Genomic DNA, 25,408 nt, shown 5'->3' on the forward strand with positions numbered 1-25,408 from the left:
GAGTTGAGTTCAAGAGTTGAAGAATTGAAAGAGTCGAGACCGAGACGAGCTAGCGGATTTAGTTGGTCTTGCGGCTCTTGCCTAATGAAGTCATCACCCAACCAGCCTGAGAATACAGGGAAGGAGCTCTGGTGTTGGTCAACTTGAAGTTTAATCTCGGCCATCAGCATCTCTCAACTGCCTTGCGTTCACGCCTTTTTGCCCTGCGCAAACTCAATTATTCTTCTCCTTCATCGAATGTTTCCCGCCTTTTAGACTTCCCAAACTTGTCAGGTACCAATTTTTTGTAAACAATCAATTCAAGCCTCCCACCATCAGTAGATGCAAACATCTGAAGTTAACGATTAAAAGCTAGCCCCAACAGGACGGCATTCAAGTTGCAGCCTTCCAACAACACGGCAGTCACAATGTGCATCGCTAGACTTGCCTCTCAACAGGCGAGCTTGACGGCTGTCTATCATTTAGATAGGTATAGTTGCAATGCCAAAATATTATGTATCACTCCGCCGTATCCGAATTCTTTCATTATCCCTGATATATATCTAATTGACTTTCCATAACTCTTCGTGATGACCAAGAACCTGCCAGGTCCACTCACGCACTCGTTCTCCCTTCACCAAATAACACTCAGGCAGTCACCGAAGGTCCAGGAATCTCATAGTTGCTGAGATCCGAGGCCCAGATATCAATCTTGATACCGGGATCGCTAGACGAATAAGCACCTGGGAAGCTAACACCAGCCGGCGTCGAGCCACCACCTCCAGACACTCGAAGTTGCTAATCATCCAAGTTAGTCAGGTTCTGCAGCTTCACGAGAGAGAAATAAAAAAGAGAGAGAAAAAAACCCGATACATAAGACTTACGTAGCAAGACATGTAGAACTGGGCACCTCCCTCCTGACCGGCCGCGTGAAGAGCGATAGCTTCCGCCCGGAGAAGATAGTCACCCGCAGGGATGTCGCTTGGAATCGAGACCTCGAACTTGCCGCAGTTGTCATTGAGCACGTCGGTGCCCCACTTCTCGGAGGCGGCGTCGTAGCCAAACTCGCCAATCTTGAAGAACTGGGTCGATCCGTCGGCCGTGGTGGCATCGTCGACCTTGCTGAGATACACCATGACGGGACCGAAGTGGTTTCCGCCGATGGCCGGGCTGGAACAGTCACGGGTGTCGTGTTCGTGCATCTCAACGGCAATCTTGTCACCGGCTAGATGATGGATCCATGTTAGCGTGCAAACGAAAGGAAAAAAGGAGCTCTATTATGGAAGCTTGGGCGTACCGATAGCTTCGCAAACATTGGCGGCCGGGCTGGGGCCGGCGTTGCACCGCACGTCGTTTGAGCTGACGCTGGTCACTGGGCTGTTGTTGCGCTGTTGGAGAGACAAGTCAGAGGAGGACAAAAGAGAGACGATATAAGACCTCACGAGTATACGTACCGGCATACGGATACATGACGACTCGTGGTCCTCGCCGTTGATCCAGAGTTGCTGAAAGGTAGCATGTCCGGCTACAGCGGCCGCGGATGAGAGGGCGGCGAGGGCAAATCCGAAAGACTTCATCTTAAAAGTTCTGTGTGAACTGGATGCTTATAGAGAAGTGAGAAGAAGAGGGATGCTCAAGGTCTTGGCCTCGGGTCTGGGGTGTGTATGGAAATGAAGTGCTCTGGGTGGCTTCTTCGATGCTTGCGCTTGAGATTGGGCGATTCTGGATATCGGTCGGTGATCGAACTCATTGCCTTCTTATACACTTCAACATCGCCCTCATCCCGACTATGTGAGGCCGAAAATCCACATCGTATTCTAGCGCATGAGTCCTCTATCTCACGGACAGACTCCATCTTTTCCGACATATCGTTCATTCATTTACTCCAGCCCAAAGGGGAAGTGCTGATCACTGCCCTTACCATTGCTCTTAGCAGCCCTCAATCTAGCATCCCGGAATTATATTTCCCCCAGTTGGTGGCAAGGTATCTCCTGCAATCACCAGCCGACCCAAAAACTTGATGTTAGGTTGATGCCGTGTATGGGATGCCTTGGTCATAACGTCTAGTGGATGGATATCATTTATTGCCCAGGTTATATCTAAAAGACGGACATTTATGTGGCCTCACCCTAATACTATATTATATCGAGGTTCCATTGGCAGTCCAAACGTCTTGGGATCTTCATATGACTTGGGAAGCGACTTAGACCACCTAAACTGGATCTCTTCTATAATAGCGAGATGCGGTTTTGGGACGACCCACGGCGCGTGCGCTTCGAATTAATTCGGGTAGACGACGGAATGGGAAGTAATAAAGAAAGTTATGGAAGGGGAGACGTGAAGGTGGCAAGGGATGCCGTTCCCGAGATTGATCGCTTCCCAATTCGCTGAGAATGGCAATCGAAGATGATGAATCCAGTCCCACGGGTACGGAGGCATAATATGTCGAAATATTGAAGTCACGTTCTGGGGCTGTTCATTTATTCGCATGTGTCCTGTTGAAAGGAAAGGGGCAAGCTGGCAGTGCTAGAGATGATCTACAGGCGGAATGTTTGCATTGAGCGCCGCATAGAAAACATCATGCCGGCGTCTGGGGTTGATGGGCTTAACAAATGGAAATAGACACGATCCAAGAAACAATCCCAAAGTCCCACTTATTCCTGCCATCTGACCTGCCAAATCTCATGCGATACTCCAAGCTGGACAAGATCCTCAAGTTGAGGAATGGGGAAGGTGTCGATTCCTGGATTGGCTGGGCGGTGATGCGAGTGACGCGAGGACGGGATCCTCGATCTTTCACTCCCGCTCTTAGTGGGGCTAATTCGTCTTGGGGAAGATGTGCTGAGTATTGAATAGAACCTCCGGTTGAGTTTTGATCTGCAGAAGAGTTAAGTACCGACGTTCGATATCTCGACGATCATCTCTCTCGGAACTGACCACGTCACCATTGAACAAGGTAGAAGAAGCATGGTTTATATAGATATCCTCACATCATCCAAGCACATCTAGCCGTGAAACCCGTAACGCCATCAAGATTACAGAAGTATCTCACCTCAAGGTTGCGACACCCAGACAATATCTGGGCTGGTCAGAGCCTTCTCCGCCACACCGTCCATCGTTAACCCATTCTCGTCACAGACAACAGCCCACACATGCCCATATAGATGTCCTGGCACGTCCGCATACCCATCTTTAATTTCTGTAAATGTAAGGTCGCCATATGGTCCGAACCACGCGACATATCTTCCCGTGCCCTTTACCTTGAAGTCTAAGTTAACTGTCATGACTCTCCCGCCGTTGGGAGAAGTCTCCCTGGTCGATACCTGCAATCGAGGGAGGGGCTTTCCGAAAGCTAGCCCATCTTCGTCCGGACAAAAGGAAATATAGTGAGAACCTAGGAACGAACATGCAAGTTTAGAAGGGAGCTGAGGTTCTCCGACTGCTGCTGCGACAGGCCTGTTCTGCATCATATTGACGAGGCCAGCTGCCCGACTCTTAGCGCCTAGCGCCGATGCGAGGGCTGGTGCAAGCCAAGAGTCTTCACTCGCGGCAGCCGAAGCCATGAAATCCACATATATTCCAATCTCTAGGAGTAGCAGCGTTAAGAGTGTGGTGAGAAAAGAGTCAATGGTTGCGAGTGGTAGGTTATATGCGCACGCCCCCGGCATGCGGACTTCGAAATGCTGCAACGGAGTTGTTGCTATGGTGCGATGGATATAAGCCTGCGCTGAGGCGGATGAAAGGCTTTCTAAAATGGTAGGTGGGAAAACACCCTGCCATTCCCCCTCCGTGAGGCGAGTGTATCCGTCCAGAAGCGTCTCGAGGAGAATGTTGTCTGTGAACTGGAGGAGCTGAAGGAAGGTCGCTGTTAAATTTGAGAGGGATTGCCCCCAGTTGTAGGAGGTTACTGGACCGCCTCCGGCTTTGAGGAGGAAGGCTTCGTCGATATGGCCGAGCTCAGGTATGGTGGAGAGGAGGGAGGAGTTGAGGAGATGGAGATGCAGAACTGAGCCGTGGGCAGAAGGCACCATGGAGTTATTTACGGTAAGTTGCCCTCCCTGGGGAGCATACGCCGGTATTGTGCTTTGGGACGCTTTTCGAGCTTTAGCGAGGAAGGAGTTGTACGTTTCTCCAGTGGATGGACTACATATGCATTGTTAAATTGGAGCAACATAAGAGGGAGAGAGGGAGATGAAGGAAAAAGAAGGTGAAAAAGAGGAGAATGCGGGATGTAGTCCTCGGGTCTGGAATGGCGGACCTACGCGTTTATGCTCCCTACCATGCCGTTCTGGCAATGGGAATCTATGGGTTGGGCATCATAAAAGTACACGGGGTTGGTGTCGTTGAGAGCGATAGAGAAGCCGACACCTGCGGACGGCGAATCGATGGGGATGAATCCGCTCGAGAAGCCTCCCTCGAGGGGATGGCAAGGGTCTTCATATGTGGCTTGGACAACCGAATTGTTCTAACAACGTTAGTCTCTCGATGACGTCCGGATAATGAGCATTCGTGGGTTGCAGAATTTACCTTGGGAAAGAAGTGGAACTGAACAATGGTCCCTGGAAGTTGGTCTTTGGCCTCGTTCGGTGAGAAAGTTAACTTGTCATCGGCACCGACATCGATGTTGAGAATGCGCTGTCCTCCGAACGGTAGCTTGCCGTCTGAAGAGCCGTTATTTGCGGCACTTGATGCCAACGTCTTCAAGTCTTTGAGAGCATCTCCCGATGGACTGGATTTACGCGCCATTAGCTATAAACTCCGAAGGGGAACAATCGATCCTATCCTACATACGGGTTGATGATCTGGACCATTCCCTTCTGGCAGCTATCGCCTTGGTCGCTATACACGAAGATGGGCTGCGTGTCATTCACAACGACTCTCCAAGTCACTGGGGACGGCCCATGTTCGACTGGTACGGGTGCCGAGTAGAAACCGTCTTGAAGAGGATGGCATGGGTTACGAGCGGATGCTTGGACGACCGAATGGCTCTGGTTTCCATGTTAGCATTACCTGCTTTGGGCAGTGGTGCATGTGAGGTAGGCTAAGACGTACGCCCGAGTAGAATGTGTAGGTTAACACATCTCCGGGGTTTGCAGACAACGTCTCAGGATCGAAAACTAGACCGTCTCGGGCAACTTCTATGGTGTGTTGTCCAGCTTCGACGGCCGAAGTGGCCGCGAGGAGACAGAGGAGCCGTAGTTGTAACCGCCGCATGGCCAGCAAAGTCTCTCCGGGCTTAAGGGAGCTTCCTATCCAGACGAGAAGAGGGAAAGGTCCCAAGCCGCGATGCTCGGCGGAGGAACGCCGTCGAGTAGATATCAATAGAGAGTACAGCACAACACAGGGGCGCCAGTCGGATCCATGATCTGCAAGTCCGCAGCGTCTGAGAGAAAGAACAAAAGGTAAGCTCTCATCATCCGGTGCAAGTGACACACAGCTCAGCCACTCCTCAACGATAGAAAGAAGGCAGAGTTATCCAATTACACCAGAAGTGTACGACATGCTTGGTGGTTCACAGCCGGCTCTGGTGTGCGACCGGGGATGTCCTTGTGTCAGTCTGGCCACAGCTCTGCTGTCTTTCCCCTTCGCGATATGACGCAGAGTCATTAGTCCCTTTCATTTTTTTCCTTTTCCCAGAATTTGTTTACTACCTTATTTGAGACTTTTCTTGCATATGGTAATAGTTGGGATTCAAGGCAGTGGATGAGAAATGGGCGCGCGTCCTGGGTTATAGGTGGATGTATGAAAAACAGGAAATTATCCTTGACATTCCCAGCTTGGCGCTCGTTCTGTACAGGATTGCGCAGCTTTGTTTATTTGCCGGCGTATATTGCCTTTGTGTGCTCGACCATAGGGATTCTGCATCTCGTGCGAGTAAACGGCTAATATTGTCTAAGACAGGGGGAGGATGAGGAGGAGGAGGGTCCCTTCAAGTTGGTGTCGTCCTCTTCGTCTCTCTCCGCCGCCGTCATCGTCGCAATTGTATCATTCCTGTCCTACACCAAAAGGGCTGAGTGAGACAAGCCGTTGAGATCTATTAATACCAACAGAGACATTCCCTTGAAAATCTAGGAGCCCGTTCTAGCCACCGGGTTGAAGATGGGAAAACGGCGCCAGCCCAAGACCGACGAAAAAGTCGAATAAACCCGTCCTCCCGGTCTCATGAAGAGAAACTGGTAAATCCTTGACTTCAGCCACCATGCACGACGCACAAAACAACCGGGCCACGGCCTGGGGAAATCCCGGTGCTGCCAATGACAGGGCGGCAATGCCACAATCCCGGATCTCCGCGAGCAAGCCTCTTTTATCCAAGATATTACTATTCTTGCTGCCAAAACCTGTGCTGCTGCGCGATATCCGGTTCCCGTTGCCACTGCAATCAAAAGAGTCTGGAGTGCGGCCCTCAGATCTCGGATTCGACGGCGGACAGGAGAAACGGCAGGTGTGCTACATAGTACCGAGATGAAGAAAGGGGTGGGCAGAGCCTGGTTGTGTGCGAGCGTCAGTGACCGACAGTGACATGCTTTTCGTCTAATAGAACAGAGCGTGATGGAATGTCGGAAGATTCAGCCCTGGGCATCGGCCTGGCTGAGGCCGGACATGGTCAGGGAATGTCAAGTTTATTATTGTCTGTCTGGTGTTTTTCTGTAAAAAGCAGAGTTACTTCGTAGGAGGATCATTCTTGTGCGACCTCACTCTTACTAAAAACCGAGAGACGAAGAGAGAATCAGATTTTTTGGTTTCATGATGGTCGTGAAACCGTGGCTCTGTATGTGAAGGGGGTAAAAAGTACATCAAGGATCGCGCCACTCGACCCATGTTTTCAGCTCTCTCGAGAGGCGGGAGAAGCAATTTCGTTTCTCGTCATTCTTTCTTTTTCTTTGTTATTTTCATCTGAGAAATAACTTGAATTGTCGTTTTGTGTAGAAGCATTAGTCTGTTTTATTTCTTTCTCAATTCTTCGAGGCGCGACTGGCCGATGCGGCATCCCTGAGGATTCACCTCCACCGCCATTCCCATCACGAACACCGACGCCAAAGGGCAAAAGACCCCTCATCGAGGGGCACCACGTCCTCCAAGATGGGCTTGACGGCATTCTACAAAGTGACGCCGTTCGTCTTATCCACGCTAATCGCCATCCTCCTCATCATCGTCCTCGTCGCGGGGTCGTCTCCAAGCACTCTGCCCAACCTCTACCTGTTAAAGGCAGGTTGCTCTCAACTCCAGCTCGCCATCTCTCATTCATCTTCCTCTTTGATCTCTATTTGCTCTCTAACTAACACGAATAACTAACATGGCCATAGGTCAACACGACGAACCTCCACCTCCCATCAAAACTATCCACATCCCAATTCCTCGCGGATCTCTCCCAAGTATCTGGCACGGACCTAACAGGCCAGCCCTTCAACGCCACCACCCTCGGCATCGCGGACCTCTACACAATCCACATCTTCACCTGCTGTGCCCAACCGGACCACTGCACCGCGCCCGTCCTCGGCCCGTCTTTCGACCCCCTGCTACACTTACGCCTCGGAATCGGCGCTGTCGACAAACTCCCCGAAGACCTCGAAGACGCGCTAAGCCTGTACCGCTCCGTCTCGCCCATGCTCGGCGCCGTCTTAATTCTCGGCTTCGTGTTCGTCCTTTCGGCGCCGAGCGTGACCCTCCTCAGTAGGCGCCTCTACATCGCGGGGCGCGTTGCCCTTACCCTGGCGGCCCTGAGCGCCGTGTTGCTTCTCATTGGTTGCATCGCCGGTCGTGTGATGGGCGAGAGGCTTTCCCGCGCGCTGAACGATGCATTCGAGGATTTAGGTATCACGGCCGAGGAGGGTGGCTTGCTGTATCCAGCTTGGGCGGCTATTCCGGTATGTTTTGCGAATACGCTGCTTATCTTCTTGCGAACGAAGAAGGAGTCGCCCCTGGACTTTATCGAAGAGAGGGAGAAGGCCAAGGAAAAGGCAAGGGAGAGAGAAAGATTAAAGGAGAAAGAGAAAGGGAAGGAGAAGGAGAAGGGGAAGGGAAAAGAAAAAGACAAGAAATTGGCAGAGGAAAAGGAAAACGAGAGAAAGGCCAAGGGAGCGTCTGATGAACACATCTCCGCAGCCGAGATAGGACAGGCTTATGGCAGCCCCTCCGACTATAATCCGTATCAAGCGCACGCGACGCAGGAGGAGGGCGTGAAAGAGCCCGTCATGAGCAAGGTGGCGAGAACAAGCTTTGCGGAAGGAGAAAGCCAATGGGAAGACGGACGGAGTGCGAGAGCAGAGCAGCGCAGCGGCGAGCCGCCCTTTAGGACGCCGAGTGTGAGGAGGCATCATGATTCGGATGCGTGGTATGTCAACTACAGAGGAGTGCAGGTCCGGCGATCTGATTCCATTACAAATTGAGCAGGAATTTCCTTCGTATTAAGTAAATAATAGTAATATGTTGGATGTTAAATACCTTCTTTTTTTCTTCTCCCCCCCTTTTTCATATTTTTCTCTTCCTTTTTTTTCTTCAAGGAGTTGAAGAAGTGAGGTGAAGACATGGAGGACGTTGAGGAGGCAAGCATGCAGACGTAGAACTGGCCCCTACTCTACTTCATTCCAAAGAGTTTCGAGCTGCATTAGGCGTTCCCTCAAAGTAGGGTCCAAGTTAGGAGAGGACAGCGCCCATCGAGACACCTCCGCAGGATCTGACGTAGTCGGCTCGAATATCTCTCCATGATTCTCCAGGGATCTCTCCGCCTCCTCCCTGGCGGCTCGCAGTTTCCGAAAGACGGCATCCCTGTGTCTCATAATCGAGTTGAAATCGGACAGCGCCCCTCTCGCATCCGGCGCCCTCGAAGCCTGCGACCAGAATAACCTCACTCGCGGACTGTAAAAATCGCACTTCCTTGGCGCCGGCACGATTGCGTCGCGGTAGGTCATGAACATGGAGAGCGGGGACCTGAACACGACATCGCGTGCGCAGTTCGAACAAGCTGAGAATTCTCCTGTGCCAGTCCATTGATGCTCTTCCGAAGAAGGGATTGATCCAGGACACGGTAAGGATGTAGAGAGGTACGAAGCCGTGGAAAGAAAGATGGATGGTTCCCCCTTTTCGGCGGCTTCAGAGACTTTTTTGATATACTGATCGAGGCGGGGATTGGCAGCATTGAGGGCGCAAATGGTACCAGGCTTTGGACTACAGGTGCCCTCGACGAGATAGTTGTCCAGAATCTTAATAGGACGCACAAGAGATGCCACGCAGGGGGCGCAGAGGGCAAAGTCCTTGATCCCCGGGAGAGTGAACCACGGCGTTCCTGGTGGGATCCCCGACGGATCACATGGGGGATTCATCAACACCGCTTCGGCCGCCTGCGTGAAGAGCTTCGGCTCCCTGAACTCGACCATGAGCCCAAAATTGACCGAGAGCGCCGGGTTGACCCCGAAATCGCACACAAGCTCCTCTTTAGACCCAGACCTGCTCTGAGGGCGGCACTGCTCAAACATCGTCTCCTGGTACTGCGTCCCGCCCGCAGCATCAAGATAGCACTCCTCGCAAATGACCAACCCCCTCGCCCTCACGTACTTGGGCCGATACCACTTCCTAGAATTGACATGCACGGCCTCTGCGCCCGCACACCTCGGCACTCGCGTCCGCCTCAGCCCCGCGATGATGAACTCGTCGTAATCCCCCGCCTCGCACGCCATGCGCCGCGTAAAAGAATTGCCAACGTCGCAGAGCGCCATCTTCGTGGGCGGCTGCGCGACGGTCGCGGCGGGCAACGACCGCGTGAAGCTCGAGGCGGCGAGGTAATCCTCGTAGCAGGCGTGGCAGGCGTCGACGCCGGCGGCGAGCCGGTGCCACTCGAAGTCTTCGTCCGGGGCGACGGGGTTGGAGAGTTTACATGGCTTTACGCGGACGCGGTGGGCGATGTGGTCTTCTAGCTTCTTGAGTGTGGTGTGGGCGTGGACGGACGGTTGCGCTGCGTACTGGGAGACCAGCAGCTTGATCCGTGGCGTGTTATAGTTACAGTAGCGATCGGGCCCGGATATGGTCTCCACGACAGGATAGAAGTGGTCCTGGAGCCCCGCTGGTACGATGCTTCGTTCATAGCAATTCGAGCAGGCGTAGAACTCGGGCGTCTTCTCAAAGGCGTACCACGTTGTAGGGTAGGAGATTGGGTAGGGGATGGGATCACGCGAGGGGCAGTGGCGGAGGGGCGTGGATGCGAATGTGGGGGATGCTGCCATGTCCATGGTTTCGGGTCGACGAAATGGTGCGAAGGGTTACAAAGGAGAGGAGAGCGTAAAATGCTTGATCATGAGTTGGCAGCTCGCAGGAGTTATATAGACCATGCTGATGGTTCATTTCCCAACATCGGCCTCCTAAGGAGTTCCTACATGCACCTGTCCCGCCATACTAATTAACGAAAAGGGCTGCCCAACGAGAGCAGACATTTTCACTAACAGCACGCATCAGAGACTCAAGGGACACTGCTAGCACGGTTACCCTGCGTAGGTTTTTCTGCTTGATTGGATGAGGATGGCCGGATTTGGGCCTGCAGGATCTCGGCGGCAATCTCTCGAATAGCGAGTGTCCAGCGTCCAACGCGGTTACCGCTTGTAATTCGTGGAGAAGGGGAAAGATAGGGGCGAATTGAAGCAAGGAGCAAAGGCTACAGAAGCTGCAGAGGCGTTGAAGCAGTAAAAGCCCGAAAGGGAATGGTGGTGTCTGCTTCGGTTATGGAATAGCCCCGTTAACTCACTTGCCGCCTGGAACAGCTGCCCGCGCCAATCGTTCATCTCTCAACTGTACGTCTTGTCCGAAAAAGAATCTTGTCGAGGTGCAGCTTGACCGAATAGAATTCTTCGAGTTTTGTTCTGTTTTCTTTTCCTTTCTTTTCCTTCTTCTTACAGTTAACCGCTGTTTTCCTTATCCCGGGCACTATTCTAGCCGGTCCTACCTAACAATGGCTTCCTCTTCCTCGACGACGCGCAACTGGCGCGACTCTCTCTACCTCGCCTTCTTCTTCATCTCCTTCGCCTCCATGTTCTGTAAGTTCCCCGGCCCATACCGTGTGCCTCATCCCCCAATCGCATCTTGGTTGCACCCATTGGCTTACACTTGCACCTCCTCCTCTTCGTCTAAAAAGTGGTCGATCTCGTCCACTTCATCCCTCACTCCCTCTGGGTTCCTCCCTCAAGCCCCCTCCACTTCCTCCAGCAGATTCGCAACTTCTACACCAGCACCTACCACGACTTGTTCCTTCTCACCCCCTGGCCCCAACAACCCACTTTCTTCCGCCTCTTCACCATCCTCGAGTTAGTTTACCAGCTACCAGCCGTTGCGTGGATTCTCCGCCGCTATTTCCGTGATGGCCGCGAGGGTGCCGTAGCCGGTAAGACTGGTGGGACCACACCGGCGCTAGAACTCGCATGCCTGGTGTATGGTGTTCAGTGTGCGTTGACGACATTGACTTGCATTTATGACTGCTTGGAGTGGGAGGGTGAGCTGTACACCTGGGAGGTCAAGAAGGAGCTTATCTTCAAGCTGTATATGCCGTGGTTTTTGATTCGTGAGTGCCCTTCATCTTCTTACCTCCATCTTCGCCTGTTGTGTGATGGTGTTTGGGAAGTCCCTAACATGAGGTTTATAGCTCTGGGTATGTCGGTGGACATGTATCTGAGGATTCTCAACAGATTCAGGGGCCAGGGTGAGAAGACCCTCAAGTCTCAGTGAGGCGGATGATATGGGCGGCACATCTTGTCAAGCATCCTCCGCACTGCCATGCGACTTTTACTCATAGAGAGCACAATCTAAGTACACTAATAGCCTTTCCACGTAATCTCAATATTTGCTACTTCGTAGACCTTATGGGTTGATGCGACATTCATAATCGTCTCATATTCAGGGAGTTTGGCATATCGCACGTCATATATACAACCATTCCCGCCGAGGATCATATACAAAACTAAAAACCCCGGAAATACTCAATTGTTCGGATTGTCCAAAACTCCTGGTGATATACAAGCAGCCGCAAATACAACAAGTCATAATCAAAGCATGTCTCTAACACCACACCGCTAATCTATCCTCTTCGCATAACCCCAGCCATTGCCAACACCTGAACTGAGTCCATGTCCAAGTGGCGTAGCTCCTCCTAGCGCCCTACCCCGTAACCGGGTCGGCAAGACCCTACCGTAAAAGTATGCCCCAGAGACAACCGCACCAGCGATGAAAGAGACCATGACGTAAAACACCGTGCTGGCAAATACATGTCCACCCATCCCCTGCCATTGCACCGTGCCGTCCGTCCGCGGCAAACGAGGGTTAGGGAACCACCTCACAGAGAAGCGCAGCGGCAGAGGATCCCCGATGACGATGCGATGCGAGCTGGACTCCCTGCCCTGGCCTAGCGGGCTCGTGCTGTACGCTATACCGCTGTCCAACACGCCCGTATCATGGGGCCGAATGCGTCGGTTGGACTGCGTGTGCAACAGGACGTTCATGTGCGTGCTAATGTGCATATGGCTGAGCTGAAGGGTTCCCGCGAGCGCGAAGACAATAGGGATGTACTCCTGCTCGTAGGGCTTTTCGCCAATGATTTCCACGTGCGGACGCGGTCGCGCGGGGAGCCGGCACGAGAGGGGCGCGTCGGAGTGGATATAGAATTCGAGGAGGTGGAAGAAGGGGTCGTCGATGGCCGCGATGGTGCAGTTCTGCTCACCTTCGACGCCGTAGTGGAATTCGAGAGGTTTGCCGGTTTCTTCGCAGAGGGAGAAGGGAGCCCATTGGATTTCTTGCCTATCGTTTTGTATGTGCTCACCGGTTTCGCTGTTGTACGGTAATATTAGAAAAGTCCGTTGTCAAAAGGGTTTCTCGAGGCCGGCTTTAAATTTCTTTATATGGATGTGAGGGAGCTCTGTACTTACTAGCTACGGTTCATGCACTCGACATGCAATGGCGTTCCATACAGAAAGGACGGAAGCCCAGCCGTCGGTTCTGCCACGGCATGCGAAGCGAGGCTGAGAGCCCAGAGGGCGATCGGAACCGCACGCGAGAGCATCCTTGGAAGATGTAGCCGCTTAATATCTAGCAGCGGATGCAGGCGACCCGTGGAAATGTCGAGACTCGGCGGAAACGTGCTCACGCATGCGCCCGTTCGAATTTGGGCCGCGTAGGAGAACTCTTTTTTTGGCACCTGTTTCCGTGTTTCTACGGATTCATGGTGGTGCCTGAGAGATCCGGATCCAAGGGGTTCAAAATCAAAACTCCCGGCTTTCGACGCGATGTTGGGATAATTATAAACTAATAAGGACACTTGGCTACGATGATGCGACAGCTTTGGTAGCATTGAGATTCGGTTTATCTGTACGACCCCTGATTTGCCGGGTGGCAGGTGGCAACGAGCTGGAAGAGCGGTTTCAGATGACACCAGTTGCTGGAACCAACAATGCTCTTCTCCAAGCAAGAGAGCCGTTCAGAGGACAAACATTGATGATGATCATTGTACAGAATGAATGGTGCTGATAAAAAGGAAAAAAAAAAAAAGACAAAAAGTCATTGCAAGATTCTAAACTCGCATGTACCCTTCTGGTATTCGCGTCTTGTCTGGGGGAATAATTTAGAATAATTACACATCAGTACTCAAGTCGTACACATGCCGCCTGCCTCCGTCTTCAAAATCACTTCCGCTTCCGTTCTTATGCAAACCTCAAGCTTCCAGAAGCAATCCTCTCAACCAAGCTTGACACCTCCCTCTTCAAAGTCCGGATGATCCTCCTGAGCTCCGGCAGATCGGTGCCTCCAACGTTGTTACCACCAGGAGGCGCCGGAAGCGCCTTCTCACACCTCTCGAGCAAGTCCACGAGGCCCGGACCCATTAGGCCCGTGCCCTTGGCGCTGGCACCCCGTCTCCTGATCTCCTTCGCCCACGAGTCCACCACGTAGGCGATAAGCTCCACAAGTCTTGTACGTCTAGCGACGCCAGTGAATCCGTAGGCCTGCGTGTCGAATACATGCTCAAGTACACGCACGATCATGTCATGAGAGACACCGACGCTGAGGAATAGCTGGACTGGCCACGTCGGGTCGGCTCCGATGGTAGCGTCTTGGCCGTTTACGCAAGCGTAACGGCAAACTTCAGGTAGAAGGGTATGGATAGGGAATATGACGCTGTCGAGGGACGTCCGGTGCGCAATGTTCTGAATCTTCACCGAGACAGATTCGTAGGGGAGGCGCTTTTCATCGCCCGTGGCCTCTTGAGCCTCGTCATGCTCGAGCTGGATCAGATTGGTCCAAGTTTCGGCGATAGTAGTGGGGTTCCTATAGTCTGCGGCATGGTAGATGAGTAGGCAAAGGTCATAGTAGCCGGCCTGGTCGGCGTAGTCATTGAAGAGCTGTCGATTCCTTGTTAGCTGAAAAGTAGAGAGCTAGAGGGTGTGGGATTGAATGCCACTTACATCCGTCAGATTCTGAATCTTGCCGTCCAACTTCTCCTCAATCTCGACCAGCCTTTGCGGGTCAATTCGGGGGTCGACCCTTAGCCTCTCGAGTATATCATCTTGAATGTGGGCGATTTCGAGGAGCTCGGTAATCTTGTGGTTGAGGACTTGTTGCTGCTGTCGCGCGACGCCGGGGGACGAAACGTTTGCGTTCGTCTTTGCTAGGCTCAGCAGATTGATCCTGTCTTTGATGCTGATCGGCAGGTCCGCCTGCGCCAGCTCAGACTGGACTACCGCAGCTTGGTAGTACTGACCTTGGTGGGTATAGAAGCGGCAGAGGAGATTTGCGTGGGCCGCATTTTCCCTCGCCAACCCTTCGAGGAAAGTGACAACGTGCGGCGAATCGATGGCAAGGATGCGGTCTGTCCAGCCTTGGTCGATGTACCATTGATACAGGCCAAAGTGGAACAGCTCATCAGTCGAGCCATTCACAACCTCGTATGCCTCAAGCCTCTTGGTTGCCGTCAGCGTGAGTTTCCCATCCACCATGTCGGGCTCCTGGCCGGCTTCGCCGTCAAGCTTCTGCAACACCTTGTGTACTAAATCGTAGCAGAGTTTTCGCTCCTGGAACGCCGAAGCGCGTTGGTCATTAGCGGGTCGCCCATCGTTAACCCACGCAAGGGCAGCGTTTCCGCGATCCTTTTCACGCGCTACATTGAGGCAGAGCCTGATGGCGCCGGCATAGTAGCGCATCTTGATGTACTCCTCCACCGCGACTACCAGATTGCCATAAGAGAGGTTGCCAGCCACTTTCTCGAAGAGGCTTAAACTCTCTTGCAGGAGACCCCGCGCCGCGTTTGAGCCAAGGGGCTGCTCCGACGCTCGCTTGAGCTGCTCCTGTGCCTTGAAGATGACAACATCATCGGGGCTGCAGAAACTGCCACAGCGCCTCCTTAGGGCATCTGCAACGGTCTCGACATTGGAGCCGCTTTCGATATTGCGGTTAACAATAGCCTTGACTAGCACCTTTGCGAGGTCCTTTCCAGGGGCTGTGGAGAAGAGCCTCTCGTAAGTGAGGTCCTTAAGTCCCTGGCGGGTTTCGTCGTCAAGTCGGGTGTAGATGTCGCTGACTCGCTCATCGAAGAGCATGAGAACGAAGGAAATTCCCTCGGAGATGCTCTCCATCAACTTCTCCAGAGCATGCAGCGCTTGGTGTTCGGCTTGCAAAGCAACCTCCTCCTTCTTACTCGCCACGCGCTGCAAATCCGAGGGGCCCGAAAGGCCCTGGATAAAGGATCGATTGGCATCGAGGAACCTCCTTAGCCTCTCCAGATTATCCTGGACAGAGAGAAGCTTGCTGGTGGGAACCATAGAGTTCACAGCTACACCACCAGCCGGGGCGACACCTACAGAGATGACGGGTGACCTCCATAGCATCCGGATCAGTCTGCCAAGGTAGAGTGCGAGGGCGTCATGTCTTGAAGAGAGCTTCACGGAATCTGTCGTCAAAGGTGCTCCGTCTGTCTCGGCAATGGTAGGCTGGCCACCAAAGTCGACGAAGATGGCGCGTGCTCGACCTTCTGTCGCAGAGTCGTTAGCCCGGGTACCTCCAGGTCGCGCATCACCCCCATGCCCACAAGCGACAGCAAGAGCAGAGGCAATCGTTTCCACTCGGCCGTACAGGCTGATGAATTTACGCGCGATACTGTCAGCACCCTCATCACCAGAAGAACCCTTGAGCGAGGAGGCAAAGATATCGACCAGACGTCGTCGTCGCACCACGTGTACTCCAGAGTTGGTGAGAATGGCAAACTCGCTCGGGGCATCGTCGAACTGCACGGCAAGTTCGTTACCGAACCCAAGCGGTTGTTTCGCTGCCGCAAATGGTTTCGTTACCATACCAACAGCTTCGACGCGGCTCCCCAGCTCGATCCAGTTTCCTTGCTCATAATATCTAAGAGGCGAACCTTGGGAAATGTTGCGGATTCGAGCAGTTTCCGGCGCAGACACAAAGAGAAGATCCGCATTGGGGTGAGATTCTTTGCTCACGAAATCCAGGAAATAACCGGGAGCGTATCGAACTCCGGTGCGGCTCGTCTTCAGAGACTCGGACTGAGTATCCGTGATGGAATCGCCAGTCAAGACCAAACCGGAGGGAGGGAGTTGTGACGCGCGCCTTTCAGAGGGGGGGAATTTTATAAACTGAACTTGCATGCTTTGCGGGGCGGCGTTAGAAGTTGCGCCTATCGTATATGCGGCCGAGCTTGTGGCGCTCAGGAAAAGTCGGCACCCGGTGTTGGTTAATGCCATAAGATGGAGTTTCGCCGCTTCGCGAGACGAGATCGGACTGATAGAAACGAGAGACATCCGGTCGTTGAGCAAGGGAGAGAAATTGATCATGTGGCTGATTTCCCGCAGGCAACTGTTCTTCTCCTTGTCAATAACCTTGTTGAGCTTATTAGGCGCCTCCATGTGGTATGTCCGGATCGTCGAACGCGAGGAGAGGGTGTACAGCAGACTCCGGGAGTCATCAACTACAATGCTGATCAAATGTTCCGGCTCCTTAGCCGACCAAAAGTGGCTTTGTAGCGAGACAACGGAAGTCCAACCAGGGTTGGTATGATTTATCTTGCCGCAGCGGTTGGAGAACCACTTTTCCTCCTGCTGGTAGTATAGTTCGTAAACATCAGTGTCGCTAGTTCCACCGAAGAAAATGCGGCCGCTTGCAGATCCCGCGATATGGCTGACATCTGCACCACGGATAGGTAGGACCATTTTCGTCTGGTAGAGTGATACGCTGCGCGTACCCTTGGGAGTAGTCTCGGCGGCGACACCGAGGAGGATTAACTCGGAGGTCGTAGCCACGACAAGGATGTGAGTAATGGTGCTGACGAAAATGCCAGGCTTTGGTGGGACCAAAGCAACCGCGTGGATGCTGTGGGGTTGATCCTCGAATCCAATCAGTTCAGGATCGGGCTGAGTGTAGTCCCACAAGAACAAGCTGTTGTCGATGACTACCCAAGCATGGTTTAACTCGGCAAAGAGACCCATGAGTGTTTGGAGCTGGCCGGCATTGATATGGTCGAAGACTTGGTTAGGAATCGGATAAGTTTGGGCTTTCTGGAAAGGAGCCGCGGGAGAATCAACAGAAGAGATATCGTAGTCAGAGGAAGCGCCAGCTGGGAGAAACGGAACGTTAGCAAGAGATGGCGCCAGGGGAAGGTTGGACATCTGCGAGGGGGCATCTCCTTACGTCTAAGGTAGGAGTCGAGATCTGGGAAGCTCCCGTCGGACTGGAGCACCATATTGATGGCCCTCGCGGCTTTCGCGACTGGTGAGGTTTGGCTCACTGGAGGTAGCTTGACCAAGGGATCGACTGAGGATCGGGGAAGGGGTAGTCCTGCCGAGGTGCCATGAGACGCGGTAGGGGCTGGCCCTCCCGTAGCGAGAGGGCCCGTTGGAGCGCCAGCAGAGCTCGCATCTGGGAATAACCGACGCCTCACAGGATCGTTACCAGTTGATGTAGATCGTACTATCGCAGGTGTGTTAAGAAACGCGCCGGGGACTGGTCGCATGGGGGTAGGTTGCGGAAACGACATGGCGGCGATGGGTGTGTGCGCGATGCCCGTCAGGAGTTGGACTAAAGATGAGGTCCGTAATATCGGAGCGGACTAGGAATAAAATATTCGAAAACAGGAATAGAATATTTGCAGGTTGGATGGCGCTGTTGGGACATCAATGCCACGGATGCTCGTCGATCGATGCCTGCGCTGCGGGATGGACTGGGTCACGGAGGAAGGCCCCTGTAGACGGGCCGGCCGCGAGAAGTGGAGATCGAGGAATCGAAATCCGGGATTACGGCCTACTACAGATGCAGTGACCTTTGCGACGGACGGGTGAGGGAGGGAACAAGGCTGCGTCGCCCTTCCTGGTGGTTGGTGAAGGTGGATTTCAAATGTTCGTGCAATTGCTTGTATTGGTGGCAGTAAAACATTTTCGGAAAAACATCAATCAAGGCTGAGCGAGCGCAAGCTTGGACCACTTCATTGCTCCAGCCTAACCAAGCAGGAGTGATAAAAAGTTGAACAAGACGCGGAAGTTTCGCGACAAGAAGGAAGAAAGTTCGCACTGTATACATTGGTACGTGAATACATACCTGCAGCCGAACAAACCTTCTTTCATGTGCTTTTTAACTTTTAGCTTTTAGCTTTTAGCAAGATCGATCCATTTTCCAGAGTTGATTCGATCATTTCCCAGACACCGGCAGGCAACAAATATGATTGATCCCGGTTCCTTGTACCTCTCTCTAGACATACTTAAATAGATTGAGCAATTTCAGACCGCAGTGAAGCCTTTCTTCTTGTGAAACAGAATTGTCTTTTGATATTATAATCCTACAAGGTAAGGCGTCGATAACATGCCCATGGCTGGGTCTCTAAGATCCCTAAAACCCATCCGGAACGCCTCCAGCTACTTGTATTCAGAAACATATTGCCATCGCCAGACCCATCCATTGCAGGTCCGGCGTTACACGAAACCGCCTCGTTCATTTTGACATTAACAGTCGACCGTGGTGCATGTCACTCTTGTTACTCTTGTCACTCTTGCACCCGGATACAGCGACATAAATGCGTGTCTCCAAACAACCAGTTTAGTTCTTCTTGGCCTCTCTCTCAGCCTTGCGCAAGGCTCGCTTCCGAATGTCTTGGTGCATTTTCAGGTTGATAGACACAGTGATAGGATGCATGGGGCCAATGGTCTTCTCGACGATCCAGAGGAAGAAAGCATGGGACCACCAAGGGGTGTAGGTGGAGGGTGCAATCTGGTAACTGCCTGTTCCAATCTTACCAAGAGCCGCCTTGACAAAGTTTCGGGGGTTGGGGATCATGACGCTCGATCGTCGGATCTTGGACATGGCGGTAGTGATGAGGTAGCTAAGGACAAGCTGGACATCGACACCCTGGGGTTTGAGCTCGGCCGCGAGAGACGAGCTCCAGTGCTGGAGGAAGGCCTTGCTACCAGAGTAGGTGGCAAGATAGGGGGTAGGAGTCCAGCCAGCGAAGGAGCCCATGGTGAGGATGAGACCCTTGCGGCGACGGGCCATGATAGGAGCAACCACCTGAGTGGTCTTCAAGGTTCCGAGGCAGTTGATAGTGACGATATCTTGCAACTCTTTTGGTGAAGTCTCCAAGAACGAGACAGGGATGGAGTGGCTCTGACCGACATTGTTGATCAAGATCCCAACGTCAAGATCGGCAATTGCCTGGCCCAGCGCCGCATAATCTTCATCACGGTCCTGGGAGTAATCCATGGCCACGATCTTGACCTGGAGACCCTTGGAAGAGAATTTCTCTTGTAGTTCGGCGGCGAGTGATTCGAGCTTCGAGCGAGTCCTGGAGACGAGAACAAGGTTGAAACCCTTGCTAGCTAGTTGAAGTGCGAATTCTTTGCCGAGGCCGTCGGAAGCTCCGGTGACAACAGCCCAAGTGCCGGGCTTGCCATATTTGCGAAGCTAGTTGAAAACAAGGCAGAATTAGTACCATAGTGTCGTGACAATGAAGTGAGAGACAAAAGGGAGGTAGGTTGGCCGGGGGTTGCATGGCGGGGGAGGGGTCTAGTTGAACGGAGCTCACATTAGATCCTGTGAGGAAGAAAGCAGCAAGAATCAGCTTGAGATAGCTGAGAAGAAAACAGCCAAGGGAGATAGACCCGACGCCGATCAAGAGCAATTGAACGGGCGTCGGGATTGCTGAAAGAATATCAGTAGCGGGCATTATGGCCAGGAGGAGGAGCCTTGGAATAAAGGCTATGAACAATCCAGGGGTAAAAAAAGGGAGATGTCGAGACCAAGACCGAGCTGGAGGAATTTACGAGGTACACGAAATGTTGAGATCGATGTTGACACGACAAAGTAAATTTAGGCCGTTTGCACACTGTGAAATGGACTGTTCACATCCCACCCGCTCCTTCCCGCTTTTTATTCTTGGTGGGACATCAATTGATCTCCATGTCTTGATGAGCTCCGTCAACGAAATAGTAACATTTCAGCGCAACATTCGAGCCCGAAGCCAATTCCAACCCTTTCTCGTTTACTACCTACCCAAGAAACTCATAAACAAGCTACGCTTGTTCTAGCAGAAACAAGAGAGAAGATCAATTCTCTCAACGAAAAGATGCTCTCTACACTCTCCTCCTGGCTCCCCAACCCAACGGGCTATTTGCCTTACTACATGCTCGTTGTATGGTTCAACCCCTCTCACTTCATCAAAACAAGCACTAACTCACAAAATAGCTCTCCATCATCTCAATTGGCAATTCTGCGCAGAACTTAATAACCCTGCACTACACAAGGCGGATGTATGACGCGCGCTTCGTTCGTAACCCAAAGCTTCCACCGGCGTCTCAGGGGTTCAACCCCGATGATTCCGTGAATAAGCTCGTACATGCACCGGCCGGGAAGGACGGCTCCGACCAAGTCACACCCCTTGCGGCACGCCTCTTTGGAACTTGGACTCTCCTCACCAGTGTCGTTCGTCTCTACGCGGCCTACAACCTCCACATCGGCCCCATTTACGACATAGCTGTCTGGACTTACGTCGTTGCGCTGGGCCACTTCCTGAGCGAGTTGCTGGTGTTCAAGAGTATGACCCTTGGCAAGCCCCAGATTTTCCCGCTCATTTTTGCCTCCACTGCCCTGATCTGGATGCCTAGCGTCCGCGACCACTATGTCCAGGTTTAGAGGGCCTCGGCGGTATGAATACGGTTTGTTTGACCAATATATCAATATTTGTGTATCTCAAATTCATATTTTTCCCAAGCACGTTCTATTTCATGAGAATCCCAAGTTTTGGAGCAGCGTGGAGCGGATAAATTTTTCTTTCTTATTTTTCTTCTCTTTAGTTATGGATGAATCGAGAATTGAGTCAACAAAACCTATAGGGATTTCCGGTAGAGTTCTCCTCCACAGTCTCGAAGGCGTGCCGCCGCCTGTTCAGGTGTTATATCTCGCTGCGGCTCCGCAAGCATTTCGTAACCCACTTGGAACTTCTTCACCGTCGCGGACCTTAGGAGAGGGGGGTAGAAGTGCATGTGCAAGTAGCTCGCGTTTATCTCTTCTGCTGTTCCATCCAATGGGGCTTGGTGAATGCCAGAGCCTAGGTTCAAAGAGATTAGCACCAGCGCTTCCTAGATAGAGACTATTGCGCGGCAAAGACTCAAACCTACTATATGGAAAGCTGCACTGGAAGAGGTTGTCGTATCGCCTCGTGACTTCCTGGATAGCTTCCGAAAATTGCAATCTCTCGTCATTCGTGAAATCCACAAGTGCCCTCACATGACGCTTCGGTATCACAAGAACCTCAAAAGGCCAGACGGCCCACCACGGCACGACAACCAAGAATCCTTCATTCTCCCAAACAACACGCTCTTTCTTATCCAATTCGACCTCCGCGTAGTCACCTAAGAGGTGTCTTCCCTCATTCTCCCCCAGATACTTCATCATTTGCCTAAGTTCAGATTGCGGCTCTTCTGGCATGGTCGACACGGTCCAGATCTGGCAGTGCGGATGCGGGTTGGAGCAACCCATGGCAGCGCCCTTGTTCTCAAAGATCTGCATATACCGTAGCTGAGAGCTTGGTGACGGAAAATTGGCGTACGGTGAGACAGGAAGGTTTTCCAGGGCGCGCAACCGAGATAACGAATTCTGGGGCGAGAGATGCTGCGCGTAGGCACGGGTCCATGTTTCAACGACAGGAAGAATTTCCTGGGCTGTCATGTCCGCAAGCGTTACGTTGTGCTTCGCTGCAAAAGTGAGAACATAGCACAGGCCCGTCGCTGGTTCCACCCTCAAGAGCCTCGACGATAAGTCTGTCAAGTCAGCTCCACCCATGGCCAAGACTTGGACTATTGATGGGGTTCTCACTGTTCCCATTCCTTTCGGGCGTATACTCGGCCTGTTGCTCTTTGACGGCACTGTAGTCGTTGACGAAGACGAAAATGTCCTTGTACTCAGGGTTTATTTCTCCTTGAGCCCTTGCATTGCCAGGACAAAGGTAGCACTAAAACTCGACGTATGAGGAGTCAGGGTGACGATACAATTTACACGACATAGCTCCCTACATGCCTTGGAATCGTATTCGGGGAGGTCTATTGTTGCCGGCGCCTCTTGCTGGCCCCTACCGTAGATGCCTTGCGTAAGCCAGCCTTGCTTTATGTGAAACTTAGACAAGGATAACATACTGCCACGGTCTTTTGGTTCTGTGAGGAGACACCAGTACCCAAGACCCTCTTAGGGGGTTGTGTCTCCGATGGGAGATGTCACTTAAAACATCATCCGACATAATCGAAGGGGCGATGATAGGAGCGACAGGGAGTAAGCCGTTGAGACCACGATGAAGCTCTCACGATAATGCTTGCGGGGATGGCTAGGCAAGGATTGAGTTTCAAACAACCGATCTTTGTCGGACCCCACTTCGGTGTGCGTGAAGACTTGGAGTTGCGTTAATTATTCGTCAAACTGAAGATCCCAATTACGAGCGCTTTCTCTCTACGTTAAAGCTGCTATGTCCCATTGATCAGACCTGGCCTATTATGCTCTATAAAAGCGTACGTGGGAGTACAAAGATGTAGACAGCCGCGCCAATCGCAGCTCCATGTTCTGCAAGAGCTTCCTGCCTGAGAGCGGTGTTCACATCATCCTTGAAAGTCAGCAGCGCTTGTTCACACGGGGGGAGGTGGTCGGCTAAACCTCGGTATATAAGAAAGTGGTTCGAGAACCAATGATGGGCCCCAGGATGGCAACTACCAGAATCCCGAAATCCAACGACGATGCAGACGACCTGGCAACATCCATCAATATCTTGACCTTACGAAGCAAATTCCATCAAAATACGCGTCTATTTCGAATCTTATCCCGTCAAGAGGCCATTTTTACGGGCGCATGTCCCCATAAACGCGCTTGTTTCGCGCCACCTCCCCCCGCCCAACTCACCCCCTTGTACCCTTTGAACGTGGAATCTGGGGCGGATTTTCTCCTCCCCAATTAATCACAACCCACCCTGGACGAAATGGGCGTCATCCGCAAAAAAACCGTCGTTCGGGGCGGCGAAGGAGGAGTGAAATATCATTGCGACGTCTGTTCGGCTGATATCACATCTACAGTGAGTAGTTGCCCCGGCAAGCCCAAGCATATGATGCCACATCAAGCTACCAAATATGGACCCGCATTTATGTCCGCCAATGTCCACCTTAATGCGCAACACCTCCCCCCCTCCCTTTTCTCATTCCTCCACACCTTCCGCACCTTCCGTTCTGGCTTGACTTTGTGTGTGCTGTGCACAATGCGATTCTCTGTTGCGCGATTCCTAGGTATCTGTTACTAATACAATTCAATTCCCCAGGTCAGAATTCGATGCGCACACAGCGCGTGCAGTGACTATGATCTCTGTGTCCAATGCTTCGCGAGTGGAGCGTCAAGCGGAGCGCACAAGCCTGAATCGCATCCATACCGGGTTATCGAGCAGAACTCGTTTCCGATATTCGACCGGGACTGGGGTGCGGATGAGGAGCTATTGCTCCTTGAGGGCGCCGAAATTTACGGCCTGGGGTCGTGGGCTGACATTGCGGACCACATCGGCGGTTTTCGGCACAAGGATGAAGTTCGCGACCATTACCTAAGCGCCTATGTAGACTCGTCCAGATTCCCTCTCCCAGAACGATGCAGTCCGCAAGACATGGAACTGGCAAACGAGATATCACGAGAAGAATTCCAGGCCAAAAAGAAGCGGCGCATAGAAGAGCGCAAGGAAGCCCAAAAGAACGCACCAGCACTCCAGCCAAAGACGAAACCTACAGCGAGTGTACCGTCGTGTCACGAGATTCAAGGCTACATGCCCGGTCGACTGGAATTCGAAACCGAATATGCGAACGAAGCGGAGGAGGCGGTACAACTGATGCAATTCGACCCCGGTGACGGCATCAATCCGCGAACCGGCGAGCTCGAACCCGAAATGGAGCTGAAGCTAACGGTTATGGAGATTTACAATTGCCGATTGACGCAGCGAGTCGAGCGGAAAAAGGTCATCTTCGAGCACAACCTCCTTGATTACAGAGAAAATACCAAGACAGAAAAGAAGCGGACGCGAGAGGAACGAGATCTTGTAAACAAAACGAAGCCATTCGCGCGAATGATGAACCACGACGATTACGAGGCTTTCTCGCAGGGTTTGATCGATGAGTTCAACTTGCGACAAGCGATAGCACAGCTTCAGGAATGGCGCAGTTACCGCATTGGCGATCTTCGCAGCGGCGAAAAATACGAACAGGAGAAGGCTCAGCGCATTCAGCGATCTATGCCTATGGGCTCGATGGACCGTGAGAGGCTGGCGACATCTCAGCGTAAGGCCGCCGCCGCCGTCCCTGACCCCCCAAGCGGCGCTGCTCTCCTCGTAGCACCCGAATTACCGATACGGTCCGCAGCATCTCCTAATGGCACTCTTGGCATCCCGAACGGCGAGGTTAAGAAGGAACCAACGACGAATGGCAAGGTTAATGGAACTGCCACAGCGAACGGCGGCAGCATCATCGTTACCAACGGTCCAGGCCCTGTAACTCGGCAGAGAGCCAACCCGCAACCCCTTTCCGGAGTTACGCCGCTTCAGCTGACTCAAGATAATGCTCCGGATCTCCACCTCCTGACCCCGGAGGAAATTAAACTGTGTGAGGTGGTACGGCTGCAGCCAAAGCCCTACCTAATGATCAAAGAGCAAATCCTCAAGGAAGCGCTGAAAGGGAATGGAACACTAAAGAAGAAACAGGCAAAGGAGATTTGCAGGCTCGATTCTCAAAAGGGCGGAAGGATATTCGAGTTTTTCATAAACTCGGGATGGGTTGGCAAGGCGTAACTTCATCCGGGCCGGCTTTCCGGATGGCTCTGCCCTCCCCTCCAACACAGATACCCGAACCATTTTTAAGTTTTTGTATTTTTATCATTTGAAGGTTTCAAGGCTCGGGCCTATGAG

General features: G+C 52.5%; 9 protein-coding genes and 2 pseudogenes across 9 annotated transcripts; 4 read left to right on the forward strand and 7 right to left on the reverse strand.

Moving 5' to 3' along the window:
• Nucleotides 1-627: 627 nt before the first annotated feature.
• Nucleotides 628-1,556, reverse strand: SAPIO_CDS8458 (uncharacterized protein; the record flags this gene model as incomplete). Its single annotated transcript, XM_016790085.1, has 4 exons — nucleotides 628-777; nucleotides 864-1,204; nucleotides 1,277-1,367; nucleotides 1,434-1,556. The coding sequence occupies 4 exons, from the start codon at nucleotides 1,554-1,556 to the stop codon at nucleotides 628-630; spliced, it is 705 nt and encodes a 234-aa protein (XP_016640348.1).
• A 1,476-nt stretch (nucleotides 1,557-3,032) lies between these two features.
• SAPIO_CDS8459 lies at nucleotides 3,033-5,193 on the reverse strand (annotated as a pseudogene; the record flags this gene model as incomplete).
• Nucleotides 5,194-6,178: 985 nt separating this feature from the next.
• SAPIO_CDS8460 (uncharacterized protein) lies at nucleotides 6,179-8,366 on the forward strand (the record flags this gene model as incomplete). The annotated part of the gene is made up of 2 exons (XM_016790086.1): nucleotides 6,179-6,421; nucleotides 7,284-8,366. 2 exons carry the CDS (start codon nucleotides 6,179-6,181, stop codon nucleotides 8,364-8,366), a joined length of 1,326 nt encoding a protein of 441 aa, XP_016640349.1.
• Nucleotides 8,367-8,549: 183 nt separating this feature from the next.
• SAPIO_CDS8461 lies at nucleotides 8,550-10,202 on the reverse strand (annotated as a pseudogene; the record flags this gene model as incomplete).
• A 713-nt stretch (nucleotides 10,203-10,915) lies between these two features.
• On the forward strand, nucleotides 10,916-11,685 carry SAPIO_CDS8462 (uncharacterized protein; the record flags this gene model as incomplete). The annotated part of the gene is made up of 3 exons (XM_016790087.1): nucleotides 10,916-11,000; nucleotides 11,099-11,521; nucleotides 11,603-11,685. The coding sequence occupies 3 exons, from the start codon at nucleotides 10,916-10,918 to the stop codon at nucleotides 11,683-11,685; spliced, it is 591 nt and encodes a 196-aa protein (XP_016640350.1).
• Nucleotides 11,686-12,029: 344 nt separating this feature from the next.
• Nucleotides 12,030-13,012, reverse strand: SAPIO_CDS8463 (Uncharacterized protein; the record flags this gene model as incomplete). The annotated part of the gene is made up of 2 exons (XM_016790088.1): nucleotides 12,030-12,780; nucleotides 12,879-13,012. 2 exons carry the CDS (start codon nucleotides 13,010-13,012, stop codon nucleotides 12,030-12,032), a joined length of 885 nt encoding a protein of 294 aa, XP_016640351.1.
• Nucleotides 13,013-13,649: 637 nt separating this feature from the next.
• SAPIO_CDS8464 (Uncharacterized protein) lies at nucleotides 13,650-17,989 on the reverse strand (the record flags this gene model as incomplete). Its single annotated transcript, XM_016790089.1, has 3 exons — nucleotides 13,650-14,345; nucleotides 14,409-17,569; nucleotides 17,644-17,989. The coding sequence occupies 3 exons, from the start codon at nucleotides 17,987-17,989 to the stop codon at nucleotides 13,650-13,652; spliced, it is 4,203 nt and encodes a 1,400-aa protein (XP_016640352.1).
• A 1,052-nt stretch (nucleotides 17,990-19,041) lies between these two features.
• SAPIO_CDS8465 (Very-long-chain 3-oxoacyl-CoA reductase) lies at nucleotides 19,042-20,164 on the reverse strand (the record flags this gene model as incomplete). Its single annotated transcript, XM_016790090.1, has 2 exons — nucleotides 19,042-19,902; nucleotides 20,024-20,164. The coding sequence occupies 2 exons, from the start codon at nucleotides 20,162-20,164 to the stop codon at nucleotides 19,042-19,044; spliced, it is 1,002 nt and encodes a 333-aa protein (XP_016640353.1).
• A 399-nt stretch (nucleotides 20,165-20,563) lies between these two features.
• Nucleotides 20,564-21,129, forward strand: SAPIO_CDS8466 (Transmembrane domain-containing protein; the record flags this gene model as incomplete). The annotated part of the gene is made up of 2 exons (XM_016790091.1): nucleotides 20,564-20,629; nucleotides 20,683-21,129. 2 exons carry the CDS (start codon nucleotides 20,564-20,566, stop codon nucleotides 21,127-21,129), a joined length of 513 nt encoding a protein of 170 aa, XP_016640354.1.
• Nucleotides 21,130-21,323: 194 nt separating this feature from the next.
• Nucleotides 21,324-22,278, reverse strand: SAPIO_CDS8467 (putative galactose-1-phosphate uridylyltransferase protein; the record flags this gene model as incomplete). Its single annotated transcript, XM_016790092.1, has 2 exons — nucleotides 21,324-21,544; nucleotides 21,615-22,278. 2 exons carry the CDS (start codon nucleotides 22,276-22,278, stop codon nucleotides 21,324-21,326), a joined length of 885 nt encoding a protein of 294 aa, XP_016640355.1.
• A 1,177-nt stretch (nucleotides 22,279-23,455) lies between these two features.
• Nucleotides 23,456-25,291, forward strand: SAPIO_CDS8468 (uncharacterized protein; the record flags this gene model as incomplete). Its single annotated transcript, XM_016790093.1, has 2 exons — nucleotides 23,456-23,548; nucleotides 23,789-25,291. The coding sequence occupies 2 exons, from the start codon at nucleotides 23,456-23,458 to the stop codon at nucleotides 25,289-25,291; spliced, it is 1,596 nt and encodes a 531-aa protein (XP_016640356.1).
• Nucleotides 25,292-25,408: the final 117 nt, after the last annotated feature.

The sequence above is a fragment of the Scedosporium apiospermum genome (assembly GCF_000732125.1).
Source record: "Scedosporium apiospermum strain IHEM 14462 chromosome Unknown SEQ_SAPIO_0121, whole genome shotgun sequence".
NCBI classification, from domain to species: domain Eukaryota; kingdom Fungi; phylum Ascomycota; class Sordariomycetes; order Microascales; family Microascaceae; genus Scedosporium; species Scedosporium apiospermum.